Raw genomic sequence first — 12,641 nt, 5'->3', positions numbered from 1 at the left:
TGAGTGAGTTGAAATGGAGATTCGCTGCAGTTTGATTTGTCAGTGAGTTGAACTCGACTTGCTTCAGTTTGATCTGTCTGTGACTTGAACTGGACAATCGCTGCAGTTTGGTTTGTCAGTGAGTTAAACTCTACTCACTTCAGTTTGATCTGTGAGTGATTTGAGCTCGACTCTCTTCAGTTTGATCTGTGAGTGAATTGAGCTTGACTCGCTTCAGTTTGATCTGTGAGTTGAGCTCAACTCGCTTCAGTTTGGTATGTGAGTTGAGAGCGACTCGCATCAGTTTTATATGTGAGTTGAGATCGACTCGCTGCAGTTTTGTTTGTCTGTGCGTTGACCTCTACTCGCTTCAGTTTTATCTGTGTGTGTGTTGAACTGGAGAATTGCTGCAGTTTGATCTGTGTGTGTGTTGAATTGGAGAATCGCTGCAGTTTGATCTGTGAGTTGAGCTCGACTCTCTGCAGCTTGATATGTGTGTTGAGTTCGATTCGCTTCAGTTTGATCTGTGAGTTGAACTCGACTCGCTTCAGTTTGATTTGTCAGTGAGTTGAGCTCGACTAGCTGCAGTTTGATCGGTGTGTGAGTTGAACTGGAGAATCGCTGCAGTTTGATCGGCGTGTGAGTTGAACTGGAGATTCGCTGCAGTTTGATCTGTGTGTGAGTTGAACTCGACTCACTTCAGTTTGATGTGTGTGTGTTGAACTCGACTCGCTTCAGTTTGATTTGTCAGTGAGTTGCATTGGACAATCGCTGCAGTTTGATATGTCAGTTGAACTCGAGTCGCTTCAGTTTGTTAAGTGTGTGAGTTGAACTCGACTCCAGTTTGATTTGTGAGTTGAATTGGACAATCGCTGCAGTTTGATTTGTCTATGAGTTGAACTCTACTTGCTTCAGTTTGATCTGTGTGTGAGTTGAACTCTACTCACTTCAGTTTGATCTGTGTGTGAGTTGAACTGGACAATCGTTGCAGTTTGGTTTGTCAGTGAGTTGATCTCTACTTGCTTCAGTTTGATCTGTGTGTGAGTTGAACTTATTCGCTTCAGTTTGATCTGTGAGTTGAACTCGACTCGCTTCAGTTTGATCTGTGAATTGAACTGGAGACTCGCTGCAGTTTGATCTGTGTGTGAGTTGAACTGGAGAATCGCTGCAGTTTGATTTGTCAGTGAGTTGAACTCGACTCGCTTCAGTTTGGTTTGTCAGTGAGCTGAACTGGAGAATCGCTGCAGTTTGATCTGTGTGTGAGTTGAACTGGAGAATCGCTGCAGTTTGATCTGCTAGTTGAGCTCGACTCGCTGCAGTTTGATCTGTGAGTTGAGCTCGACTCGCTGCAGTTTGATCTGTGAATTGAGCTCGACTCGCTTCAGTTTGATCTGTGAGTTGAGCTCCACTTGCTTCAGTTTGATCTGTGAGTTGAGCTCGACTCGTTGCATTTTGATCTGTGAGTTGAACTCGAGACTCGCTGCAGTTTGATGTGTGAGTTGAACTCGAGACTCGCTGCAGTTTGATCTCTCAGTGAGTTGAACTGGAGAATCATTTCAGTTTGATCTGTGAGTTGAGCTCCACTCGCTTCAGTTTGATCTGTGAGTTGAGCTTGACTCGTTGCAGTTTGATCTGTGAGTTGAACTCGAGACTCACTGCAGTTTGATCTGTGAGTTGAACTCGACTCGCTTCAGTTTGATTTGTCAGTGAGTTGAACATGACTCGCTTCAGTTTGGTTTGTCAGTGAGTTGAACTCGACTCGCTTCAGTTTTATCTGTGTGTGAGTTTAACACGAGACTCGCTTCAGTTTGATCTGTCTGTGAGTTGAACTCGAGACTCGCTGCAGTTTGATCTGTCAGTGAGTTGAACTGGAGAATCGCTGCAGTTTGATTTGTGAGTGAGTTGAACTGGAGAATGCTGCAGTTTGATTTGTGAGTGAGTTGAACTGGAGAATCGCTGCAGTTTGATTTGTGAGTGAGTTGAACTGGAGAATCGCTGCAGTTTGATCTGTGAGTTGAACTCTACTCGCTTCAGTTTGATCTGTGAATTGAACTGGAGACTCGCTTCAGTTTGATCTGTGAGTGAGTTGAACTGGTCAATCACTGCACTTTGATTTGTCAGTGAGTTGAACTCGAGAATTGCTTCAGTTTGGTTTGTCAGTGAGTTGAACTCTACTCACTTCAGTTTGATCTGTGTGCGAGTTGAACTCTTCTCGCTTCAGTTTGATCTGTGTGTGACTTGAACTCTACTCGCTTCAGTTTGATCTGTGTGTGAATTGAATTCGAGAATTGCTTCAGTTTGATCTGTGTGTGAGTTGAACTCTACTCACTTCAGTTTGATCTGTGTGTGAGTTGAACTCTACTCGCTTCAGTTTAATCTGTGTGTGAGTTGAACTCGAGACTCGCTGCAGTTTGTACTGTCAGTGAGTTGAACTGGAGAATCGCTGCAGTTTGATTTGTGAGTGAGTTCAACTCGACTCGCTTCAGTTTGATCTGTGAGTTCAACTCAACTTGCTTCAGTTTAATCTGTGAGTTGAACTCGACTCGCTTCAGTTTGATTTGTCAGTGAGATGAACTCGACTCGCTTCAGTTTGATATGTGATTTGAGCTCAACTCGCTTCAGTTTGATCTGTGAGTTGAGCTCGACTTGCTTCAATTTGATATGTGAGTTGAACTCGAGACTCGCTGCAGTTTTATCTGTCAGTGAGTTGAACTGGAGACTCCCTTCAGTTTGATCTGTGAGTGAGGTGAACTCGAGGATTGCTTCAGTTTGATTTGCCCCTCTACGAGACGGCGGTATGCCTTGAAGTGGTGTCTTTTTGCTAACTGGTGTTCTTCCCATGGGGAAGACCCACAGAGATGTGCCGTCGGGTCTGTTTGTCTTTTCTTATTTCAGGAAGGGCTGGAGAGATGGCTGTCTCCCTCTACCCTGAAAGTGTACGTGGCTGCCATAGCAGCTCACCACGATACACTGGATGGCAATCCCTCACAACAGCGCGACCTGATCATCAGGTTTCTCAAAGGCGCGAGGAGATTGAATCCTCCTAGACCACACCTGATCCCCTCTTGGGATCTCTCTGTGGTCCTACCTGCCCTACAGAGAGCCCGTTTGAGCCCCTGGAGCAGACCGAGCTCAACACACCATCTCTGAAGACGGCTTTCCTGGTGGCATTCACTTCCATCAAGAGGGTGAGGGACCTGCAGGCGCTCTCTGTTACTCTGTCATACTCTCATGTGATCTTGAGACCCTGGCCCGGTTATGTGCCCAAAGTTCCCACCACTCCTTTTCGGGACCAGGTGGTGAATCTGCAAGTGCTCCCTTCAGAGGAGGAAGACCCGGCCTTGTCATTGCTATGTCCGGTTTGTGCCCTGTGCATTTATCTGGACCGCACCCAGAGCTTTAGAAGCTCGGAGCAGCTCTTTGTCTGTTTTGGAGGACAGCAGAAGGGGAAAGCTGTCTCCAAGCAGAGGTTGGCCCATTGGATTGTGGATGTCATTTCTTTCGCATACTAGTCTCAGGACTTGCTGTGCCCCTTGGGATTCCGGGCGCACTCCACTAGAGGAGTTGCATCCTCCTGGACACTGGAAAGGGGGGCCTCTCTAGCAGACATATGCAGAGCTGCGGGTTGGGCTACTCCCAATTCCTTTGTGAAGTTTTATAATCTACGCATAGACCCGGTTTCGACCTGAGTGTTTTACGTGGTAACAGCAGGTAGACCGGGCGGCTGGTTGGGTGTACCATTTGCATTGCACTTTCCCCTTTTTCAAAGGTGATAATGTGCGTTTTTTTGTCCACAACAGTTCCCCGTAGCGGTGAACTTCGGATGCCTCTTTAATTCTTTAGCACTGTCCGGTGACAAACTCGGCAGAGGAGTAATGCCACCAGGTCCAGTACTCGTAGTATTCCCCTTTTCATGTAAGCCCATGTGCTTGGGCTCAGTGCTCCATGCATTGTGATTCCCCTTTGGTAATCCCGTATGATGAGTTTCCACTGTTTGGTTTCCCCCTTAGGTAAAAACTGTGTTTCTCCTCGTCAGAGCTTTCTCTGTTTCAGCCACTGTGCTGCGTACTCCCTCTGTAGATATGGTCCTCCTGTGGTATCATTCCATATGTGTACTTCCCTGTTGGTAAGTCCATGTGAGGTATGCTCCACATGTTAACCTCCCTCCGGCAGGATGTGGTCTCCTTAGTGCTCTCCTTCCTGGAGAGGGAAGAACACTTCCCAGCGCTATTCTAGAAAATGCTCAGCGGGAGATTGCTTAACCGCAAATTAAGAAAGGCACCGCTGGTAGCCTTCTTGGGTAAGTGCCCTCTCCCCCCTTAACGGGACTAGGGAGACGCATTACCTAACTCACTGGAAGGTCACAACATGGTTGAGTGCTCGCTGAAGGCATGCAGCAGCTTGCCCGTGTCCACTCTTCCATGCCTCATGACACGGTTCAGCACCAAGTGTCACTAAATCGACACAACATAGAGTGAGTGACAGACAGGGAATGTCATGGTTACTGATTTAACCTCTGTTCCCTGATGGAGGGAACGAGACGTTGTGTCCCTCCTGCCACGGCGCTGAACTGGCCACTGACATGGCCGGGACTCTCTATCGGCTCCTCAGCATAAATCTGAATGAGTGATGCACGCCATCTCCTTTTATAACCGTATGTCCGGGGCGGAGAGTGGCATGCAAATTCCACTCGCCAATTTTCATTGGCCTTTTCTATTTTAAGCAAAGGTGATTGGGGCTCTCAAGATCGAATCCCTAGTGTCACTACATCGACACAACATCTCGTTCCCTCCATCAGGGAGCAGAGGTTACATCAGTAACCAAGACGTTTGGCATTCCCTTGCAATAGTTTGCATTCCCTCATAATTTGTTTATCATTCCCTCACAATAATTTGCATTCCCTTTGCAATACATTTTGTGTTCCCTTGCAATTACTTTGGGTTCCCTTGTAATACCTTTATCCATCCCTTACCTGCATTAACAATGGTTTTACTACAGTAGTTGTAAAAGTTGTAAACATCCCCATATTTCTGCCTAAGATTTTCATAAAGCAGCTTGACTCTTGTTCCTTTTTATTGGGACCATAAGGCCCACAGAATTTGCAAAACCCACATTTGTAAATCTAAAACAGATGGTGGTATGGCCCTTCCAAATTTTTATTTTAATTACTATGCTTGCACTCTTCACACAGTCATAATATGGCTAGACCATACTATTAGACATTTCACTTGGATTAAAATGGGAAGAGAGGAGTGTATACCACATGACATTGGTGCATTGATCTTATCACCAACGAACATAGATAAGTCTGTTTATAATCATAATTGCATAATACACAGCATAATCCACATTTGGAAACAGATTAAATAAAAATTCAAAATAGAGTCCATATCATTCCTCTTACCAATTGGAGGGAACCCCACATTTGTCCCATCAATTATGGACTGTTTTTACACAATTGAGAGATGTAAGTAATTGCACCATTGGAGACTTATTTGTGGATGGGAGTTTTGCCTCCTTCAACCAGTTACAGGTACAATATCGCTTACATAAGATTTTTTTTTGTTTGTTTGTTTGTTTGTTTGTTTTTTTTATATATTTGCAGATCAGGGATTTTGTGAGAAAATGTTTGCCTAGTCTTGAAGTGAAACCTGCAAAGTTTGATGAGCTCCTGGGGCAGGGAGGTGGGGTCAGACACCTGTTGTATCACCTTTTATGGATGGCATAAAAACACTCTGGGAGCAGAAGCTGGGGAAGGTGAGAGGTGATTAGCACTGGGATGATGCACTAGAGATCATACACATGCTTTGTTAACTCAAGGCACTGCCTTTTTCAATTTAAGATCATTCATCAACTCACTATGCAAAAACAAAGCTACACATTTTTTTCTTCTGATGTATCCCTTGTGTGATAAGTGTCAGATTGAGGAAGCCACTCTCCTTCATAATTATATTCTTTGCCCTAAGCTAACTCCATTTTGGACAAATATTTTTCTTTACATGTTACATATCATGCTAGCATCAATACTAGCATGTTTGGCGGTGCTTGGGGTTTCTGATAAACTTCCCTCACTTCAAAAATATCAACAACAGCTTCTTTCTTATGCTCTTATTGTGGTTAATAAAATTATATTACAGTTCTGGAAAAAGTCAGAGACCCCATTTATTAAACTATGGCTATAAGATATGGTAAAGCTTTACATCTGAGGGGAAAAAAATGTTTCCTTTTATTTAAAAAATTGGAGCATTTCAATAAGATTTGGTTTCACCTCCTCCACTATATTGATAGTGTAAGTTGAGCTATTAAAGATCACTGATTACCCCATTAGTGAGACATGACATAAAATCCCAGGGGAGGGGAGGGAGAATTGGATAAGTGTGGGGGCAGATGTTCTGTTCTACAGGTTTTGTGTATTTTGTTCTTTGTATGTCTTTAAATTGGATTTTAAGGAGTTCTGTAACAGTGTTTGATTATCTGATTTCTCAGTAAAAAAAAGATTTGAACACATGCAAAGTCTGTAGAAACAGCTGAATTTCACCTCCGATTTGCATAGGAGTTCTGTTGGTGTTTATTTTGCAAATATGACCGGCTGTCTGCTCATTATCGTACTTATACACTTATGACTACTTGGAAAATAAATAAATAAATAAATGGACATGAAATATTGATTTGAGCTGAAATTGTTTAATCAGCTTCTTTGTAGAAATCGCAGAGTGATACAAGTAGTAAAGATGGCTTGCAATACCCGGATGGCTGGTCTGATATACAGTAACCTCTTCCTTATGCAGCTTTTATTTATAAATATCAGAAAATATCATATGACCAATCAGAATCAAGTATTCCAGTAAGCAAGCAACTTCCAATTGTCTTCAATAAAAAAAAAAAAATTTGATCAGGTGATATAATTGTAGTAGATTCTGAACATGCATTTGGTAAAGCATTACAATAGTCTGGTCTAGAGGTTTACAAAATATTTATCTACTGTACATGTAAACATGAGTGACATTCAGTGCAACAGTGATGATACTCGTGTACATCAAAAACAGGTCCACTTAACTTTGTGACAACATGGTTAAAAACTACCAAGCTTTGAATGACGGTTATTTCTGTGGCTACATGTTATACTCTTAATTAGTGGATAGCTTAGTGCTGTTGTTACCTAGCAACAGGTTTGTAAAGAGGTCTGAAATGCTCAGGCCAGAAACATCGAGCCCTGGTGACCAATTTGAGCTATGGACGACATTTTACACAAGTTCCTCTTTTATTCCTCTTGTATCAATGACAAAGTATATTTTTGTAACATCCAATTTGTTAATACCATACATTTGATTTGTTCACTTTTGGATCAAGCCACCAAAACATCAATACATTTGATTCAATTTGATGTAACCAAGCTTATTTTTCTTGAAATCATGTGATCATCCAATCATGTGACTTGGATTTTTTGAATCACACTTTGAAGCATAATTTTTACTACAAGAAATTATCTCTCATATAGTGGTTCAGTACAGGAAGTTTGGGAACCCTACTGTAACACAACAGATTGTGGGAAAAGAACATGTGAACAAGATGTGTAACACTGTGAATTGTACACTTCCCTCGAAAATTGTTTTTCGTTCCCTTGCAATAATTTGCGTTCCCTTTGCAATACATTTTGCATTCCCCAACAATACGTTTTGTGTTCCCTTGCAATAGTCCATGTTCCCTTGCAATTACTTTGGGTACCTTTGTAATGCCTTTATCCATCCCTTATCTAAATTAACAAAGGTTTTACTACAGTAGTTGCAGTATGGTTTGCTGTGGTTTCTACTGAAACATATTTTATGATAGTTTTGGTTTTCCTGTATTAAAGGGATAGTTCACCCAAGAATTAAAATACTCTCATCATTTACTCACCTTCTTGCCATCCCAGATGTGTATGAGTTTCTTTCTTCTGCAGAACACAAACACAGGTTTTTAGAAGAATATCTAAGCTCTGATGGTGCTCTAGGAATTGTAACTGAGCCTGAAATTATGATTGTGCCTAGAGACTGCAATGTCAAGATGTACAGTGAATTATTATTTTTTTTTCATATTTTGGTCTGTTCTCACCAAAAACCATCTAGACCCTTGAAATGGATATAGTTCACCCAAAAATGAAAATTCTTTAATTATTTACTCACCTTCATGCCATCCCAGATGTGTATTGCTTTCTTTCTTCTACAGAACACAAATTAAGATTTTTAGAAGAATATTTCCACTCTGTAGATCCATACAATGCAAGTGAATGGTGATCAGAACTCCAAAAAGGATATAAAGTCAGCATAAACGCGATCCATATGACACCAGTGGTTTAATCAATGTCTTCTGAAGCAATCCAGTTGGTTTTGTGTGAGAACAGACCAAAATATAACTCGGTGTACATCTTGCCATTGCAGTCTCTAGGCACGATCATGATTTCAATCTTGATTACACTTCCTAGTGCTTGACACATGCACAGAGTGCTAGATGGTGCTGTAGGAAGTGTAATCGAGCTTGATATCATGATCACCATGGAGATTGCTGTCAAGATGTACAGCTAAAAATGACTTATATTTTGTTCTGTGGCATGGATTAAACCACTCAAGTCTGATGGATTACTTTTACGCTGATTTTATATCCTTTCTGGAGTTCTGGTCATCATTCACTTGCATTGTATGGACCTACAAAGCTGAGATATTCTTCAGAAAATCTTCATTTGTGCATGACATTCTTTTTCTGCATAACACATCTGGAATGGCATGAGGGTGAGTAAATTATGAGAGAATTTAAATTTTTGGGTGAACTAACCCAAAAGTAATCATGGTTATTTTTCATAAAAACCATAGCCATACTTGTATAACAAATTAACCATTGTGTTACTATTGTAAAAGTGTTGTAAATGTTTTTGGCAGCTTGATTATGATTATATATATATATATATATATATATATATATATATAAAAATTTTAACCATAGTTTTGGTTTTCCTGTATTGTTACTATGGTTTTACTGTGAGTATCATGATTAAAATGATCTATGAATACTGCAGTAAAACCTTGGTTAATTTTTGTAAGTGATGAATACAGGTATTGCGATGGAAACCAAAATAATTGCGAGGGAACACAAAATTTATTGCAAGGAGAATACAAAACTATTTTAGGAAGTAAATTCACTCCTTGTCCTCTAAGATACTCCATAGAATTTCACAAGAAATTGTGTGAAAAATGAATGTAACAATTATTTAAGCATTGTAGGGAAACTCATTGGAAAAGAGTCATGCTGTTGTTCAGCACAATCTATGTTTGGATCTCAGAGACCACTTGGCATGTCACGGGGGGCTTCAACATCTGTCACAATGAGCACAAAACCCTGAAAGAAAGAGTTTTCTTGTTATAACAGGTCAACAGAGCTATACTATACCTAACAGTACAATGAAACATTAATAGTACTCACGTTTCTTAAGAACATTTCAGCATTACTAAAGCTAAAGCCATGCAGAGTGGGTAATGGGACACCAATCTTCAGGTAAGCTAAAATATAAAGTACAATAATCCAGATATTAGAGACATAACTGAAATAAAGGAGACCAAAACTACTTCATCACAAGGAAATGTATAAACAAAATTAGTACTCTGTGGAAATAACAGTCTGGTTCCAGAAGTAAAAATCTTATTTTATTTTATTTTTTACATTGTGGAATTGATTTTTAACGATAACTTATAAATCTTTAAAGCCAGACTTTCCGTGAGCTCCATGGTTGTTAATCGATGGTTTTTGCTTCTGTTGAAGCTATCAGTCTACGTTATTTCTACTATTTTTTAAAAACTGCATTTAATAGTGTAATGCCTAAACTACCCATGATCCTAAAGGGAAAAAGGCACCAAATAGAGAATTATGAGAAACAAAGCGAACGCCCACACCCATGACTCAAAATAAATGAGCAATCAAGTCGTATTTTGCAATAAACATATATATGTAAACTTATTTAACTATATATTGTTTCTATACTTATAATCAACTATTTTATATATTTACATAGTTTTTAATTTGATTACCTTTCTTTAATTTGATTTGCAATGCTTCATGCGATTGTATTTCATTCCCTCGTTAAAGACGTCAAGTACACAGTCTTGTTCCTTTTGTCTTTTTGTCTGATTTTCAAATATGTTTTTGATTCAAATCAAAGTTTGTAATGTTGTGATTCACGTCAGAGCTGGTTGGTTTGATTCATGGCTTGTAACTCTTATGAAGTACTTTGTTAAATCCTCATGGAAAAATGAATAAGAAAAATACTTCCGGAACAAGATAGATTTCTAATAAATCCATCTTCCATCTCTCCATTCATACTGTCACTTACAACTAGTGCTAATTCAGAGTTTCCAATTAACATGACCTGCATGTTTTTTTTCTAATAAAAGCGTTTCTAAAAAAACACTTTACAATAAAAAATAAAATAAAAAAAAGTTTGTTAACATTAAAGCATTATTAATGTTGCACTTGTGTATATAGTTGAGTGACAATAAAGGGATTTGATTTGATTATGTATCATAAACTAACAATGAATAATCTATTTTTAAAGCTTTTATTAATCTTTGTTAACATTATTTAATAAAAAATACGATTGTTTGTGGTTAGTTTATAGTACATTAATGTTAACATATACAACTTTTGATTAAAAAAAATATTACTATATGCTGAAATTCACATTAACCATGTTTAATAAATGCTGTAAAAGTATTGTTCACTGTTAGTCATGTTAACTCATGTCAACAAATGAAACCTTTTTGTAAAGCGTTAACTTTACACTGTGCTGTTGAGAGTGAAGCAGGAGAGATGAGTGGTGAATGATTGCCACCTGTGTTCAACACCTGTCTTGTGTTTCAGTGAGGAGTGATGGGGGCTTTTAAGTAGAGGAGACAGCGGCAGTCGAGAGAGAGAGCCCAGCTGTGTTGGCCGCTGCCGTGTTACAACTGTTTTGAGTTTTGATTTTAAGTTTCATCATTACGCTGTAGGTGAACACGTTGACTGAAATAAAATTACATTCTTGAGTTTCGGCACCAATGTAATGAGGTTCAGGAATGAGGAAGTGGGAGACGGCGATTCCAACTCAGGAATGTCACTTTATGAATGTCCCCTGCCTCCACACATATATGATGATTTCTTACCATTTAATTTTGGAAGTACAACTGTGCTCATTGCCATCTTTAACAGTTTCTCAAGTGGTCCTTTCTGTATATTTGAAACATTACTGGTTACACACAAAACATTCATTCTATAATGTTAATCTACCAAAGTAAATTTGATTTAAATGATCACTGATAATAGATAGAACTCACATTGAAATCACCAATCTTAGATGATCCGAGAGTCAGAGTTAAACTTCATGCAAAGGGAGAAGATATAGAGTTTTACAAAACTAATGCTTAACAATTGTTTAGATATCTAGACTTTTAATTAAATAATTTTGAAATACTACAAAGGTAAAGGCTGTACTTTAAATGCACACACATGTGCGCACACACACTACTCACTTGTTTATGTTGAAAGCTGCAGTTAGGTGAATATTGTCAATCTGTGAGTTTCCATTGAAGCTGCTGTCCTACAACAGAGATGCAGAAACTGTGAGCTGTAATCATTTTAACAGTGACATCATGTGCAAAATTCAACATTTGAAATTGCAGCTGCAGTGGCATACACTTACAGTAAAGTCCGATTTATACTTCTGTGTCGAACCTATGCTGAAGGCTACACGTAGCTACAGTGGTTATGGCAAGCTGACGCCATAGCCTGACGTGCACCTCTTCAAAAATGTAAACCGCATCGACGCAGACCACAACAGCTGTGATTGGTGCATTTTGTAACCAGAGACCGGCCTCCCAGGATGATAAAAACGATTTCTGAGGTAGTGTCGCTTTTTAATAAATGATATCTGTTTACAGCTTATAAACTCTGAAAGCTTTTTTTTTTTTTTCCGGGCCTTTACTTGATATTAATTTGATATAAAAGTGAAATAATGTGTTGTGTTCTACATGCGAACTTTATGATCTACACAATGATTTGACTGTATGTTTGACAGTATTGTGTGCAGTAAATAATCATATTTTATAAGTTATTAAAACAGAACACTTCTAATTTGTTAGCAAATTAAAAACAAAAAGTTAAAAGTTGGTTATATTGCCTATATGCATTGTAAAGTCTTTTAAACAACAAGCCAAGCGAGGTATAGTTATTAATTCATGTGATGAATTCTTTTTTTCAGTATGGACCATCAAAAGTATGCCCAAATATTTATTTATTATTAAGCGACTCAAGAGCAAGCATACAGTATTTTTCTCATTTATTTGCTCCCTGCAATACAGGCAACATGTATAATAAATAATATGTAGCCTAATCTAAATTTCAACATCTTCACATACTTTAAACGTGTTTTTAATGCTACATTAATTTAATAAATACCTTTGAATCAAGGGCATAGCCAGGAAATTACTTTTGGGTGGACCTCAACAAAAATGGATGGGCCCAGTTTTCGCTCAAATATTTATTTATTTTTTACCAAATTGTCCTTAACAACAGAGAAGCGGTACATTCACAGTTCTTTCACACTTTCAGAAATCAGAATTTATGCATTTTAAAACTATTTATAAATATATATTTAAGTAAAA

General features: G+C 38.9%; 1 protein-coding gene across 6 annotated transcripts in view; it reads right to left on the bottom strand.

Moving 5' to 3' along the window:
* Positions 1 to 8,702: 8,702 nt before the first annotated feature.
* Positions 8,703 to 12,641, bottom strand: part of LOC127430122 (bactericidal permeability-increasing protein-like) — a 71,484-nt gene continuing 67,545 nt past the window's right edge. For 4 of the 6 annotated variants that reach the window (XM_051679625.1, XM_051679627.1, XM_051679626.1 and 1 more), the window contains 5 exons: positions 11,511 to 11,578; positions 11,316 to 11,358; positions 11,145 to 11,208; positions 9,433 to 9,509; positions 8,703 to 9,348 (listed from right to left, as the gene is read on the bottom strand). In XM_051679625.1, the coding sequence (XP_051535585.1) occupies positions 9,289 to 9,348; positions 9,433 to 9,509; positions 11,145 to 11,208; positions 11,316 to 11,358; positions 11,511 to 11,578 (312 nt within the window). In that variant the 3' untranslated portion in view covers positions 8,703 to 9,288. Of the gene's footprint in view, positions 9,349 to 9,432; positions 9,510 to 11,144; positions 11,228 to 11,315; positions 11,359 to 11,510; positions 11,579 to 12,641 lie in introns of those variants that run through there. The other 2 variants (XM_051679628.1, XM_051679629.1) reach the window with 2 other exon arrangements.

This window comes from Myxocyprinus asiaticus, chromosome 39 (genome assembly GCF_019703515.2).
Source record: "Myxocyprinus asiaticus isolate MX2 ecotype Aquarium Trade chromosome 39, UBuf_Myxa_2, whole genome shotgun sequence".
Taxonomy (NCBI): Eukaryota; Metazoa; Chordata; class Actinopteri; order Cypriniformes; family Catostomidae; genus Myxocyprinus; species Myxocyprinus asiaticus.
Note: the sequence above shows the minus strand (reverse complement) of the source record. Positions and strands in the feature narration are given on the sequence as shown.